Here is a 16378-nt window from a genome sequence, read left to right as displayed (position 1 = left end):
CCCCTCCCCCACTTTCCCTCATCTCATTTGCCTCATTGCTGCTGCTTTCCTCATTCTCTGGCATTATAACAGCACTGTTAGAATAAATAATAATTTTAAAATGAAATAAATGCAAATGGCTAATATTTCAAAATATTTGTACCACAGTTTACTTGAGTACAATATGTGTGGTCACTGGTCAGTGGATCAACATGCAGTGGTTCTGCTGTACTTCTCACTGCGGGGTCCTTCCTCCTCCTTGGTTCAGGGCGATGAACAAACAGGGTTGGAACAGCATCAGCCCTGAGTCTCACCTTGCCTTGCTAGTCTTAGTAAACTGCAGGGCCGTGCAGAGACCTTTGGCGGGGCGGGTGCTCAAAGTATAAAAAAGGGCACCTATAGAGCAATCCAACAAGTTAGAAAATTCAGATAATGAGACCCTTGGGTTCAAACAACATAATAAAAATATATAAATTAGTGTCATTAGTGTTAATGTTAGTTCATAAATAATAGTTTTAGTTTTTAAAGCTGACTAATCTAGAGATGTTACAACCACATTTTTGCCCCTGATCCGAGTCCAAGTTGTTTGATTTTTGATTATCTTCCAATACTGAGTCCTGTTCTGATACCAGGTGGTGATGCAACGCATTATAAAAGAAGAAAAAAGTCGTCCTTCTGTATTTGTCATTTTGTTGTTTTAGCCTGAAAAGGTCACTCATTCAGTAAGTACATTTAACAGGAATCAAGATACTTTATTGCTATTGCACAGGTGTACAACCAAAGATATTTTGTGCTTACTAAAGACAGCTCTAGTAAGAGGTAGTAAAATAAATGTAAAATAAATGCAACCACAGAGACTTATCCATGTGATCTACAGCTATGTTAGCTGAGATCTTTTTCCTGTCAGTAGAAAATTCTTGATCCCGTTCTATGATCTCACTGAACTTAACACTAAACATGAGAGCTCTGCTACCAACCCAACAACAACAACCTTCACACAAAGGCACCATCATCACATACGTGGCAGGAGTCGCAGAGAAACTTAGAAGAATCTTCTCCAAACACAACATCCCGGTAAGCTTTAAACCCAACAACACCCTCAGACAGAACCTGGTCCATCCAGAAGACAAAACACCCAAACAGAAGCACAGTGGGGTCGTTTATGCAGTCCAGTGTAGGAGGACTGTCCAGATGTTTACATTAGAGAAACTAAACAACAATTACACAAGAACATAACACAACACAGGAGAGCCACCTCTTCAGGTCAAAACTCTGCAGTCCACCTTCACCTGAAGGACAAGGGACACCTTTGAAGATGACAAAGTCCACATTCTGGACAGAGAAGATAGATGATTTGAGAGAGGAGTAAAATAAGCTATCTATGTCAAAACGTAAAACCCCTACTTTAAATAGGGGCGGGGCTTAGATTTCACCTTTCCAGAACCAATAATGCAGCTTTGGTCAAGGTCAAGGTCAATTTTACTTACAGAGCGCATTTACAGCAGCACAGCTACACCAAAGCGCTGTACAAGGTAAAACAAATCAAGATACAACAAATCAACAATAAAAACCTAAAATAAGATGAGCACACAACAGTCACAATCTATGATAAATACTGTTAAAAACTATTAAGATGCTCAAGTCAACCTGCATTAAAAGCCAAATCAAAAAATTGCGTCTTAAGAAGGGATTTAAAATGCTCTAGATTCTGTGTGGTCCTGATGTTAAGAGGTAGCTTGTTCCACAGTTTGGGCCCAACCACAGAGAACGCTCTGTCGCCGCGAGTCTTGTGGCGGGTTTTTGGAACTGTTAAAAGAGCTTGAGAGCTGGACCTCATGGTTCTGGCAGGGACGTAAGCGGACAGCAGCTCAGAGATGTAAACTGGGGCCAGGCCATGAAGGGATTTAAAAACAAAAAGTAAAAATTTGAAACGGATCCTGTAAGAGACAGGAAGCCAATGGAGAGAGGCCAGAACCGGGGTTATGTGTTCCCACTTGCTGGTTCCAGTCAGCAAGCGAGCTGCTGCATTTTGGACCTGAAGTCGGTGTGGGGAGGACTGGCCCAGGCCAGAATACAGGGAGTTGCAGTAGTCCAATCGGCAAGACACCAACAGGTGGATGACATGTTCGAGGACATTAGCAGGAAGGTATGGCTTCACCTTTGCTATCTGCCTTGAATGATAAAAACCTGATTGGACCACTGCACTCACCAGTCTGTAAAGATTAAAAGAACCGTCTAAAAACACACCAAGGTTTTTAACACAGGGTTTTAGAAAACCAGAACAAGGACCAAGAGGACCAACAGCGTTGTTTAAAAGATTAGAACTTTTTTTTTGAATCTCATTCAGTTTCAGTCTAGGTCACACCTTCCTGCATCTAATCAACACGATGACTCACCATCAATAGAGGCTAACGACTCATCAGGAGATGGAGAGGCGGGGTACTCAGAGTAGTTTCTGCTCTTTAAACAACAACAGACAGCTACAGCTTATGAGCTTGACTCTCCCATATTCCAGTTAGAACTGACAAAGCTCCTCAGAGGAGAAGTGAAATGTTTTAAAGAAACCAAAGAAGTCCAGTTGCCTTCATCTGAACTCTTTGGAGTAATAGTCAATAATAAAAAATACACAATAAAGTAATAAAACGTATATAATTATGCTCACATTCACTTTTACCATCTCTTTGTGGGAGGCAGAAAATTTATCACGTTTAACCCTCTTATGACCATAAATATAACAAGTATTTTTTTGTTTTATGGCTTTAAAATTGTAATAAAATCGTAAAATGTTTGTAACTCTGCTCCTTTTTTCAGAACAACCTCAGCTTTCAGTGTCTGGTTTGTATTTAGTGTTTATGTTTATTAAAGTCTGTAAAACTGCAGCTTAAATGAAAAAAAAACAGATTTGAATTTTCTTTACATTTATTACTAAACAGGAACTTCAAAATGACTTGAGCAAACTATGTCAGACGAACTTCCGGTATTTAAACCCAGAACTGTGTTGCAAACACTCAGAAAACAGTGTGACCCCTGACCTCATGTTAACCAGTTTAATGACTGCAGCCTGTCTGTGACCACAGGTCTACGCTCTGGTTCAGAGAACGGGATACAGTAAAATAAATACTAGGTATCATAAAATAACACTCATAGGCTACTTCACAACTGTAGCTGCATTTCTACCAGCATTATGAAGATCAATAAGCAGATAAAAGGTTAAATCTAAACATTTCATTACAAAAAGTAAACTAATAAAATTCTGCACTGATAAAATGATATTTTCAGCTAAATAAATATTTATTGTACGTATAAATAATGCTGGAATGAAGCTGAATCATTTAGTAAACAGTGGAGTGTTCAAATAAAAACCAGTGTGACTGTAATCCGTCCCTCCTCATGTCACCATCTACAGAAACAGCCTTCTGGGACACCTGACCAACCAGGTGGATTTTATTTGTGACGTTTCCATAACTTTATAAAAGCTGCTGATGAAGAGGATCAGATCATCTCCTCCTTTCGGTTCTCGCTCTCCCGTCGCGGTTCGCTATGTTTCTTTCTGTGACGCTGCAAAGCTGGTTTCCTCCTAATAGCGATTTTTGGAGTAACATGAATTACATCATGTAATACCTCATTGGAAAGCTCGTTTTATGTACTTTTAGAACCCGTTTAAGTATTTTTATTCGATTAGTAATTCAGAAGTTATGACCTGGAGAATCTAGAGTGAGACATTGATTCTTTGAGTTTCTGCAACACTTCAGGAGAAGTCTCTCTCATGTCTCATTTTCTGTCCCAGACATGCAGCTAACTGACTCTGCTCCACACACACTAACCACGGACTCAAACGCGCGTAAACAAAAGCTCTGATATTAAAATCTATCCAGCTGACGTGAAGCAGGCAGAAAAGAAACTTACAGGTAGATGAACGCAGACTCCTGTCCGCAGGGAAAACACCGGTCTGTCGTCTCCATGGCTACAAGGTAGAGCGACAGCAAGGACAACCAATCACGCGTTAGTATGATGCGGCAGAGCCAATCAGTGAGCTTGTAGGCGGGTCTAAGGGAAAATAGCCTTCAGCTTGAGGCGGCTGCCTCTGCATGGTCCTAGTGCCCGATTTGTATCACAGTATAACAGTTTTGTACGTTAAAATCTGACGAACGACCGGAAAAAGGGCACTTTGGGCACTTCGGACAAAAGGGGCAGGGTCTCAAGCACCCTCCGCACCCCCCTCTGCACGTGCCTGGTAAACTGTCCCTCCTCAAAATGTGCCTGTAGAGTGGTGTATTAGTTTATTTCCTGCCACATTTAACAGTTTAATTGCAGACTTGTGCAGTTGAGAGCAGAGCATGTAGAGCCTTGATAGAAAACATTTGAGAGTGCACATTAAACTCACTGCACACAGCTTTTTGTTATTATGATTTCTGGTCATGGTGAGGTTGCTCCTGCTGACATGAGCCAACCATTTTCTTCTTCTCTCTGCGTCTTTGGGTAAGCCGTAATCCTGATTCCTCCCTCAGACCGTTTGCTATATGCAGCGCAGCCAACCATGTAAGATATTCAACCTATAAAGGTATTATTAAAATACTATTTTTGTACATATAGAAATATTGAACTAGACCAAAAATATAGAGATGTAAAATTACATTTAAAATTTTTATCCAACCCTAAAATTTGTAATTTCGAATTTTAACCCACTGACAAATTATTTTAATAATAATCAAAATAAAGTTATTCAAAAGTTTCATTAGGTCTTGAGTACATTGCTCATAATTAATGATTCAGCTTATTTGTGCATATGTAATGACTAAACATAATGTTGGTAAAATGGTTTATTAAAAATGCTATTATACATGTTGTACAAGTTTGGTGTTCATTTTTTCATAGTTAACACTTTTTTTATCTACTGAGTTTGACCATACAGTTTTACTGAAATTTTCTTTGTAATTAGTTGCTATAGAAGCCAGATAAACTGGGTTATAGATGCATGTACTGTCTTCACATAAAAATATAAATATAATATAATATAGTAATGTATGTGGTCTAAATGTGTTCTACATTGTGTTAGGACTGTCGTGTTCCTGTAATGTACAACAGTCACGGGTGTCTGTCTTCCTACAAAAGCTCGGAAAAAATAAATAGGCTATTTTGTGAAGGAATTAGGACATAATATATAATATTATTTAATAATTACCAACAATAGCCAGGGGAAATGTGACAATATTCAGTTTTTGTGATTTGTCCCACCGCACTCCGTTCAAACTGACTTACGGCACTGGGATGTTTGGAACTATTGAGAGCTCCATTCAATTCAATTCAAGTTTATTTATATAGCGCCAAATCACGACAAGAGTCGTCTCAAGGCACTTCACATAATAAAAATTCCAATTCAGGTCAGTTCATTAACATGAACCACGTGACCGCGAGTCGGCGAGTTCAAAGCGCGTCGCAACTCTCTTTCTACAGCTCTGGAAATACCTGGCCTCTGATTGGCCTACAGCACAGCAACTCTTCTACTGCCTTTGTTAACAAAACCCAGAAAACTAAACATATTTTCTTGGATGGAAAATGCAACATTGATGTGTTATCTCCAGAAATTACACAAACTTGATCATGTTTTGCCAATGATTACAGATTTTCTCTGTGAGCTTTATCTTAGTTTCCACATCACAAGCCCCCAGTAAGGCTCTAGAGAAGGTTCTGATGTTTTCTACTGCAGGTTAGACACTGAATGCTTCTACATATTTCTCAAAACCAATCTTAAAGAAAAAAGTAAAGCTCTGAGTGATGCGTGCCACTTTTTGTGCTTGATTTAAACACACACACATGCACGCTTGTCAGCTATACAATAAATGAGAAACATTGAATAAGCATGAAAAATATACTCTCATAGCATCAACACTTACGAAAAGGTTTTCCTGCAGAGCATGTCTGTCACTTAGCTGAAAGAAAGTTGTGCTGGCACCCTCTCACATCTGCAGGGAAGTTGTCAGCACTCAGACGGGTTTAGAGGTGGCGTCAAGGTGAATGCTGAGTCGTAGAATTGCGTAGAATCATTGATATTCTAACTCAGAAGCTGTGAATGGCTCAGTGGCAGACGGAGTCCCAGTTAGGGGATAAAAATGGCAGCTAGGGAGTTTCCTCCATCAGCTCTGTCTGCACCAGTGGACCTTCCTAAACTCACCAACACATACCCAGTTATTCATCTTCTGGTATTATCATTTTGTAATGAAGATTTATCAATAAAGACTATATAAACTCACAAGATATGATTATTTAAAAAGTACAGTAAAATGTGGTAGATTATTAAAAACTTTATGTTTAATGATTTAAAATTCAAAAAAAGCTTTGTTTTTTAAAATTTCTAGTGAAATCTTATTTTGTATTTATAAAAAAAGAGTTTGTTTACATGTATTTTAACTTTAAGTCTCATTTCCTATTTTGCAATAGTTGATTTTTATGTCTAATGTCTGTTTTAAGCCATAAGCAAGCAAGTAATAATGTTCTGCATATCATTTGTTTTATTAAATCTAATAAATTGTTTGGTTTGCTTACATTTACAGTGCTTGACCTCCATTATTCATCTGTGACTTAGTTTTAAACATCAGTTTGAGATTCCTCATGAAAGCAAATATTTTACGTGGCTTTTAGTAACAGTTTGATTTCTATGCTGAGGAGGAAATGCTCTTAATTATTGTTTATGGAAATAATAATGGTTTGGTAATGGCTCTTCTTACTACACAGAAGTAGAGCTTGAACCCTTCAGAAGAAAATTTGTGATTTAATCAAAGAAAAAAGAAAAAAAAAGAGCAAACAACACACAAAAAAGAGGAAATGACATGGAGACACCAGTTTAATATGTATGTGCTTCAGCTTGATGCTTGGTTTCATTAGTAGATCTCATTGTTATGCACTGCCTGTCTTTCTGCAGTAAAATGAATATTGTATTCATGTCGACTGAACAATAAGGAAGTATTTGTGGGGGAGGGAGCGTTGCGTCCCCCCTGGAGATGCACAACGTTATGATGATGTCTGAACATCACATTGATCCAAGTGCTGAGCTTGTTCTTTTGAATAGTTCTGGTTCTTCTTTTGTTTACTTTATAACAAACACAGGCTGACATTTATTTAGGACATATGTGTGACTCTGACATCGTCTGCCTCAGTGAAACGGTGGACATGTGAACGGTGTCTCTAATGCCTTGAAAGGGATGCCAATGATCTGTTTTAGTGCCTCATTCGGCACGCCGCTGTCCCTTTTCCCATCAAGATTTATGTGTTCTTCAGATGGGTGGAGGAGGGAGAAGGGGGCTGGGAATGGAAATGCTGTAATAGTGATGTTTACCTTGATCCTAGTGGGTTAAAGCTGGTTTCATGTTTACGGTACATAGATTCTCTCGGTTTGATCATCATGAGCTTTAGCTGTAGAGACAACCTGGGACGTTGTATCTTCACCCTCTTAAGAATAAAGTAGATCAAATAATCTACATTTCTATAAAGATTCTCATTGATGATCACCTCAAGTACCACAAACTGATGTTGCTGTAATTTACGTAGCTGCACAATATTTAAATTTGTCAGATGTGTAACCTTTGCTCCAACATATGGTTCTGGTTTCTCTTAGCTAATTTTATCCTAAGTAAATTCATGCTGGATTTTATTGTAATAAATGCAAATGTTCACCTTTACCCTTCATTTAATGTTAAGCTAAACTATTCCGCAGCTGAATGTGTGGTTTGTTCACAGCGTGTCTTTCCTCTCTGTTTGAATATTATCAGCATTTACAAAGTAAACGTGAGATTTCAGTGATACACCACTTCTGCAAACCTTTGGGTTGGAATAGGAATTGGCCATTTTGTTTGGGAGTTGTAACTCACAAAGCTGTGAAATGCAAAACAATTAAATAAAAAGTATATGATTACGTAGCCATGATGGACTCCTAGTGTAAAACTTGAAAGTCCTGTTTTTTTGCTCTTCATCCCATCTCTAGATTTGAAAAACAATCCTCAAACCAACAGTGCTACTCTGCTGCAAACACACTGAGGCGTAATATCCATTTTCTAGCTTAGCCTCAGCTAGAGAGTGTTGTCTGAAACCCTGAATGTAAAGAATTTTATTTTCTGATGTGACAGACTTCCTAAAATCCATTGAAGTGTAAAATGTGCTGATTTTTGTGTTTCTGACAGTGTTTTCCTGGCATTATGAGCCCAGGTGTATTTTTGCATCTACACAGCAGGCAAGAAGGTCAGAAATGTGATTACACTGATGCATGAAAGGCAGAGGCTGACGCAGAAAAACCAAGGATTAGTTGGCACTTGGATGTGTTTATTAACAGCTTTGGATTACAGTTGATGTGACAGAACAACTGCTGTTGTGATGCAGGGGTTGTGAAATGTCAGCTGTGCTGTTGTGCTGCGTCCATCTCAGCCTCACCATGTCAGGATTGTTGATTATTGACTGTCTGAAAAGCCTCATGGGAGCTTTCTGCCCTTAAAACGTCTTTCAGCTGGTTTGGGAAAGCACACTTTGTTTTCTTCCTACTTGACCATAAACCTCTGTGAAAAGAGCGAAGCTGAGAGGAACGATGAAGCAGCTTTTAATGCCGAGTGCTTTTTCACAGAGAGCCTCTTATGCAGGGTGAAAGTGTGGTTCCAGGTAAACGTTCAAGGTCACACCTCAACATTCTTATACTTCTGACATAAATTAATGTTTTTAAGTGCTGGATGAACTTCCTGAAGTCAAAGTGTCATCGAATGTGAGAGTAGACTCTGAAAAGTCCCCTCTGTCAGGTTCAACGTTGCAAACCTTCACTTTCCCGCAAAACTTGGAGTCAAAACCAACAATCAGAACTTATTTCCATTAGAGAAAAGCAAGAATATAACAGAAATGCTTGATTCCAGATTAACCTTTCGCGTTCTTCTGCAACTACAAAACAAAAAACCTTAAATCCTCCATCTACCATCCTCTGCTACACCTTGATTGAGGGATTTGTGTGTCTAATATTCTCAAAGATGCTGATCAGACCGAGCTGTCGTCTTCCACAGCTCAACTTTTCCTGAATTGTTGGGTTAAAGGTTGTACGAAGTGCATATTTCTCCTAATTTATTGTGGTAGGTTTAATAAAGAACATTGTGTATTTTTCATTACCGTTTCTTATTGTGTTTTACAGATATGGAGTCTAGAAAACTTGAAAATGACGGATCTTCAGCCTCCTCCTCTGCTCCACCTCACACGTTCAATGTCACGCAGAGTCCAGCTTGTAGTCCTGGAGGCAGATCCCCCCTCACCGTCTGTGGTACGTATAAATAAGATTATTTACACTAATTCAAAGACAAAATCATGAATAAATACTTTTCTATTTGCTGATTACTCACAGTAGGGCTGGGCGATATGGCCTAAAATCAATATCACGATATATTGAGGATTTATCCTCGATGACGATAAATGGACGATAACTACGGGTATGCGCGGAAACAAAAGTTGTCCACTAGATGGGGCTGTCACGTGTATTATTTTGAGTCACGTTTTGAGTCGGCTCAAGGTGGATCAGCTTCTTAAAGGGACATGAGTGTTGCCAAACTAAACACATCTTTTAAAAATTTTATTATCATATTTATTGACATGGGAAAAATAATCACGATAAGAGTCTGAAATTTCAATAATGATAAAATTTTAATTTATTGCCCACAGGCACTACGGAGTTAGTTTCTGTAGTTTATACATTTCTCTATGCTTAAAGATACAAACCAACTTCGTCTGAAACGGTCAGGTAGGGTGTAACCTGCAGACGGGTTTAGACCTTCTACCTCTCATCTTGGCATGTTAGATGGGAACGAAACGGAATTAATGTCATAAATAAAAACAATGCTGCTGTATATTTTCTTTGAGCTGCAGCTTATCTTGTGTGATTTGACATGCTTGTCAGCCTCGCGCTGTGTGCAGCCACCAGCATCTCCTGTTTTCTCTGAATACTAATTGTGGCTGAAGCCATTATGTAGTGAGCAGCAGTGATGCATGAGCAGTCAGATTACCTCTGACCGCAAAATAATGTGCTGATTTACATACCACCGTTTGTATATTTCTCCTTCTCCATGATAAGATGCACCAAAAAAATCTAAATAAATAAATCCACTGGCATTCATGAATTATTTATTTCTTCTATCTCACACTATGCACACTCTTTTGTACTAAACTCTGTCAAACAAATGGTTATTTCAGAGATGTTTTTATCCACCAGCTGGCGTGGCAAGCTTATAGACCGAAGACCAAGAAATTATTAGTTTTTCCCCCAAAAGCGAGTTTGATGTGTGTAAATGCACAGGTGTACATATTTACAGCTGTGGCACCTCCAGCTGTATGAAATCATCCTGTTGAGAGAATTAAGATGCTTTTAACTCTGAGTGACTTAGAGCAGCACTGCAACATGAAGTATACAGCTTCACTTGCATTTTAAAGATTAAACACCTTGTTGTTATTGTCCAGAATGGTTATTTCAGTATGTAAACAAATCTGCAATCCCAGTTAAACCTGCCAGAACGGTTCCTGTCTTGGCAAGACCTCAGCCTAGATTTGGTATGAAACGCTCTTTTTGTTTGTTTGTTTTTTGTTTCAGGTCATTCACTGCAGACGACGGCAGATAAGCATTCAGATGTTTTTGGTAATCCAGTTTATGGACTCTACACATCGCGCTCAGGTCACTCTGAGTTTGGAGGACTGGGTCTGGGCTTACCCACCCTGGTTGCTCACCCACAAGTCAGTGCATTTCAAGGTAAGAAAGCTTAAACTACAGGTATTACGTATCATTTTAAGCAGTCTGAGTGTTAAGTCAGTTACCCACATATAAATTAAAATTTATTTCTGAATTATTATTGCTGTTATTTAATTGGATTCTTGCATTTTGCTGCTGACTCAGAGTGGTGGCGACCTGCTGAGGCTCAAACCAGCGGATCCGCTGCCTTCTTCCCCCCGTTTCTGGCTTTGCATCCTCTGTTTCTGTCAGCGTTCAAGAGCTTTGATCCTGTTGAGATACAGGCACACACCTCAGGTGCAGTCTACAGTAATTTAAGAACTATAATGTATTCCTTATGAAACGGTAACAAAGATAACTGAGTGAACAAACCAGGTTTTTACAGAACTTCCACTTGATTATTTAACGATGCTGGACATGACTTTACGTGTCCATCTGAAGATATTATGGATGCTTGTTTGTGCTGCAGGTGAGAATGGAACCGTGAACAGTGGGAGAGTTCCCCCTCCTGTTCTAAACTCCACCGTGAACAGCGGTTCATTACCAGTAAAAGACAAAAAGGAGAAAGCTAAACTCCTCTCCGGTCAGAGTCAGAAGAGCCCCTGTGGTTCTTTATGCTCGCGTCGGACGATTCCAAAAACAAAAGGAAAGGTAAGTGTTTTTAGGGTTAGGGTTAGTTTTTGTTCTGTAAGCTCTGATTGCACTTTTACTCTTATTTCTATTTTCGCCTAGAAGCCTGTAAAAAGACCATCAGAATCATCTGGTCTCAGCGGCTGCCTGTTGGGGTCAGAAAGCTCCAGCGATGAGGAGGAAACCAGCAGCGAACCGGACGATGAAGATGATCCAGGCAGTGACGACTCTGAGTCAGAAAAAGAGATTCGAGTTAAACGAGAAGTCAGTGTAAGCATAAATGTGTTTAGAGTCTGGTGAGAAGCAAGTTTGGGTGAAATCATAAGTGTGTGTAGAAGTTTTGGGTTTGTCAGAACCAGCTGTGGGTGGAAAGCTTGTGTGTGTGTTTGCTGCCAGAGCTGCCAGTGTGAGGCTCTCGCAGCAGGAGCTGACATGACATTCTGTCTTCTCCTTGTTTTCCTTCATCCTCCTACTCAGCGGCTGACACACACTTCTGAGAAGAAGAAGAGACCTCGTGCTGCTCATAGAAGCACTACTCAAGATCATCTTTGTCCCAGTGTCCCCGTGACTTCCTCCTTTCAACTCCAGGCCTCTTCTCATCCTCCAGGCCTGGATCAATCCATGATGTCACCATCTCTTCAGAGATCCTGGGCTGCAGAGGAGGAGGACCAGCAGCACGTCAGCGTAATCAGAACATCAGGAGGATCTCATAGACAGACTCGTCCTTCAGCCTTTAAGACTTCCTCCAGCACTCCGTTGAAAAACATCCGAACCCTAAATTCAACCAAGCACCTTTCTGCTTCACCTTCTCCATACCAGAGTCCCTCCTCCTCTCTGAAGCCTCTTGATCTGTGCTCCCCTCACAAAAGTCTCTCCCACTGCTCTGTAACTAGAAGTCCTACGCTGTCGGCCTCGAAGGAACCCTTACACCGAGGCAAAATATTAACAAAACCAAACAAACACACACGGGAGAGCAGCAGAGACCTTCCACCTGACGGCTCTGCACCCCCGAACAACCCTCAGCTGACGACGGTGAGTTTTAGTTTTAATTCTACATGACTAACCTTGTCTTTTAAAACAGAACCATTTATTTTCTGTTCATCTTTGAAAAGGAACGCTAACGCTGTTTTACTTTTGTCCTCCTACATGAGCGTCGAAGTGACAATGTGTTTAGTTTTTACAAAACAAGCTGACACTCAGGTTCTCTTGTGCTTTGGGATGTTTGTGATGAAGAAACAGAACTGTTCTTCGTTTACACGACTTTGTGAGAAAGCTGGATAGTGGAGCAGCTCGAGGGTTTTAATGCGTGTGACGAGTAAACGCAGGGTTTGGTTTTGACTGACAAAAGCAACAAATACAAGCGGACAGCTGCCGTCTCGCAGTTTTCTATAGCAGCCTCCTTTTCTCCATTGTTGCTTTTCATTGTCCCTTTTTCACTTATTGCTCCTTTAATATCTCTCCTCACAGCACACACACTTATGAGTGACATGTACTGTAATGATTTTTTTACCTTAAGCCACTCCGTGTGAAGGATTGTGTGAAGCAGGCCTCCTCTGAGCGACTGGAGAACCAAAGGTTGTAACCTACTTCTTCTTAATCGTTTGTTTACATTTCAGACTCATTAACCAACTTTTGGTGTTTTTAACCTACGCCTGAATAGAGAAACTCACAGCCCTGTTCAGGTTGCACCTCTGGCCCTCATCACTAAACCCCGCAGCCAGAGCAGATCTCCCAACAGCGAGCCTCTCCTAGGATCTACCTACCCTCTCAGCCTCATGCCCATCAACCTGAGCACTGGCACCAAGGAGACCTCCTACAGCTCTGCGTTTAAATCCTCAGCTTCATCAGGGCTTGTTCCTGGATCAGGGAGAGACTCTGTGGTTCTTAATGGAGGAAGGAGCCTAACAAAACCTGTAGACTCAACCAGGAGCAGTGAGAGGGAACGTTACAGCAGTGAAGGCTCGGATGACTCCTACGATGAGGATGATGGTGAAGTTGAAGAGTCTGGAAATAGCCTTTCAGGTTAACTAGTACTGTTTCTACCAGCTTTAACACATCTGTGCTGAAGAGAGCTGTAAGAAACGAGTCGTCTCTTGTCTCTGCAGACTCTGAGAGCGACCCGGAGAGTGACGACTCTGAGGATCACACCAAGGAGTGTGCGGCGATGGATGCAGACAGGAGTCCTCGGAAACCAGTCTTTGCCTCCAACTTTTCCTCCAACCATTCCCTGTTTAACCAGCAGATTACCACGCCTCTCCTTCTACCAAATATAAACTCGCTCAACCCGATCCTCAACAGCCCCAACACCCCGTCCCCATCTGCACTAACAAAAGGTAAGACTTCACTTTCTGGAAAGATAAAATAAATCCAGTTTATTTGGACAACGCTGTATTGCTGTAATGATTCCCAGCAGGGTTTTCTTCAGTAATGGAAAGGTGAGTTATGTCAGGAATAATGTGGCATAAAACATTTTAAAAAATCATATATTTTTAATCTAATCAATCAAAATTCACTTTATTTGCCTGTTAAAAACTTCATTTGCAGAAGAAAGTGCCAGCACAAGCCCATAAAAGCAAAGTTAGTCAATCTTACACACACAGACACACACACACACACACACACACACACACACACACACACACACACACGATATGAATTACTGTTGATCTGAAGTTTTTTATTCTAAGCTGTGTGTTTTGTGCTAGCAGTGCACACTGTCATCATTTGACCCATAATGTTTTTAATAGTAACACAACTTGGTTTGTATGACAGAAAATGGAAGTGTTTTATTTACTCTCGATTCGGGTCTTCTCATCATAAAACCTCTTAAGAAGCTTTCTGTTGCTCTGAAACTGCATTTCTGTTGATGAGGAAAAAGGAAAACAAAGATCTGAGCTAATTCTGAACATGACTTCTGGAATATTTAGGCTTTACATGAAGATCTGTGCTTGGATGAAAATAAACATCTCTTTGATGTTCAGCTCCTGCTTTAAGAGACAAAACCAGAAATAGTATCTGTTGTTTTCCAGGATCAGGGAGGAGAAGAGCGGTCCCAGATGATGGAGTTCTGCTCCTGCCTCTGAAGTTTGGGTAGGATGTGCCTACATGTTATACCTTGATTATTTGTTTTTGTTTGTTTTGTTTTGTTTATTCCTTAAAAGTCTGATTTGACAGTTTTTATACATAACAAAGTTTATTTTTATATATTTTTTAACTTTTTCTTCACGAGCTTTTTCAAATCGTGTTTTATGATCTAGTGGGCAGGAAACCGAAACGAAGCCCAGCAGGTACACACATAAATGAGTGCAGCCTTTCATCCTCCTGGGATGTTTTTCTTCGAAAGGTTTTCAGGAAACACAGAAACTTCAGCCAGTTGTCTGTCTGCAGTAACAGCCCAAAACTGGAAGCTGCTCTTTAGAAAAGACTCGGTTGGTTTTGTTTTTGTCCAGGTGGCAGAGAGAGACCCGGATCAGGACTGTGGCAGGTCGACCCCAAGGGAAGGTGGCTTACCTTGGTCCATGTGGGAAGAAGCTCCGCCAGTATTCTGATGTCACAAAGGTAAATCACCACACAAGCTTTACTTTATCACAGGTTGAATACTTTAAATAGTGATTTTAATGGCTAATTTGTCTTTTGTTCCATAGTATTTAATGGAACATGGAATAACTGAGATTTCACGTGAAAACTTCAGCTTCAGCACAAAAGTTAAAGTTGGTGACTTCTATGAAGCCCAAGAAGGACCTGAGGTAAGTTCTGCTGTTTGTGTTTTAAACATTAAAACAACAACATCCTGACTGCTTGTGTGACCCATAAACATTGTGTAGCTACGGCCTAATTTCAGCTCTGGAGTTCAGGACCGATACTGTAAAACATCTTCTGGTAGAACTCACTATGTTCCTCATTCTCTCAGGGTCTACAGTGGCTCTTGCTGGCTGAGGACGAGGTCGCTCCCAGTACCACCTCCGTGGATGGGAGGCGCACCCATCGCCTAAAACTTGAGCACCAGTCGATCCCTGATGATACCGGAGTCCGATGTCCTCTTACGGGAAATAGGCTGCAAGATGCTAATGATGCTAAGCTGTTGCGTAAACTGGAGGCTCAAGGTCCGTTTATTGCTCCAAATGTCACGCCAGCAGATGTTAGCATTTTTAACAAAATCATCATCATTATTATTATTATTATTATTATGATTTTCCAGATATTAGTTGATCATGCACAAGATATTTGATCTAAATAGTAAACATGTCTTGACCAACTGGAACACGATTCTCTCCCCGGCTTTTTGGAACCCGTTTTAGTTACCGAGGCCCAACGGCGTCAGAAGCACCTCATTTCCTTTTGTGTCCATTTTTGATATTGTCTTTTTTTATTCTTATTGCTAGTATTCCTAAAAGGGCTGATCTACTGTGTGAATTTCTTCAACAATAGGAATGACTGTAACCAATATGCAAAGTCTTCTTTTTCTTAAGCTTCACTTCCTGGTATATTGTTGTAGTACGCTGCATGTTTTGGACCTATGACATAATGTAACTTACCTATGTGTTTACTGTCAGTATCACTTTTGCACATTTTAACAAGAAATAACATTTAAGAAAACCATTAAGGCTTAATCTGTGAGTCCTTTAAAAGTAACTTTTAAAATTTATGAGTCTTATTAATTTCTGTTCTATATCAAATTTCATGTTCCATCATGTTGCAGAAATAGCTCGCCAGGCAGCACAGATAAAAATGAAGAGGAAACTAGAGAAGCAAGCCATCGCCCGAGCAGCCAAGGAGGAAAAGAGGAGACGAGGTGAGAAGCTGGCTTCAGACTTTCATCTAAACCAGGTGGTGTTTTCTGCTCAGACCTCATTTCGTTGTGTTTTACAGCAATGATGGCTGCAGAGGAGAGGCGAAAAAAGAGGGAAGAAATGAAGATATTTAAGCAACAAGTATGCGTCTTCTAACATTGATCATAACTGATATTGAATTCATGGAGTTTCAGGTGAAAAGGTTTAGAGTACAGATGGACATCTTTTAAAAGTTGCTGTATAT

General features: G+C 40.2%; 1 protein-coding gene across 2 annotated transcripts in view; it reads left to right on the top strand.

The window, feature by feature from the left end:
• LOC107390077 (bromodomain adjacent to zinc finger domain protein 2B) overlaps positions 1–16378 on the top strand; it is a 41105-nt gene that overhangs the window by 12644 nt on the left and 12083 nt on the right. For both annotated transcript variants that reach the window (XM_015966591.3, XM_015966589.3), the window contains exons 2-16: positions 9137–9262; positions 10580–10735; positions 10880–11011; positions 11184–11365; positions 11447–11614; positions 11822–12376; positions 12861–12919; positions 13005–13366; positions 13450–13677; positions 14374–14434; positions 14794–14902; positions 14989–15090; positions 15255–15447; positions 16044–16136; positions 16214–16275. In XM_015966591.3, coding sequence (XP_015822077.1) covers positions 9139–9262; positions 10580–10735; positions 10880–11011; positions 11184–11365; positions 11447–11614; positions 11822–12376; positions 12861–12919; positions 13005–13366; positions 13450–13677; positions 14374–14434; positions 14794–14902; positions 14989–15090; positions 15255–15447; positions 16044–16136; positions 16214–16275 — 2586 coding nt within the window. In that variant the 5' untranslated portion in view covers positions 9137–9138. The remainder of the gene's footprint in view (positions 1–9136; positions 9263–10579; positions 10736–10879; positions 11012–11183; positions 11366–11446; positions 11615–11821; positions 12377–12860; positions 12920–13004; positions 13367–13449; positions 13678–14373; positions 14435–14793; positions 14903–14988; positions 15091–15254; positions 15448–16043; positions 16137–16213; positions 16276–16378) is intronic.

This window comes from Nothobranchius furzeri, chromosome 14 (genome assembly GCF_043380555.1).
Source record: "Nothobranchius furzeri strain GRZ-AD chromosome 14, NfurGRZ-RIMD1, whole genome shotgun sequence".
Classification (NCBI taxonomy): Eukaryota; Metazoa; Chordata; class Actinopteri; order Cyprinodontiformes; family Nothobranchiidae; genus Nothobranchius; species Nothobranchius furzeri.
The sequence above is the reverse complement of the archived record's forward strand: the minus strand, read 5'-3'. Positions and strand labels throughout refer to the sequence as shown.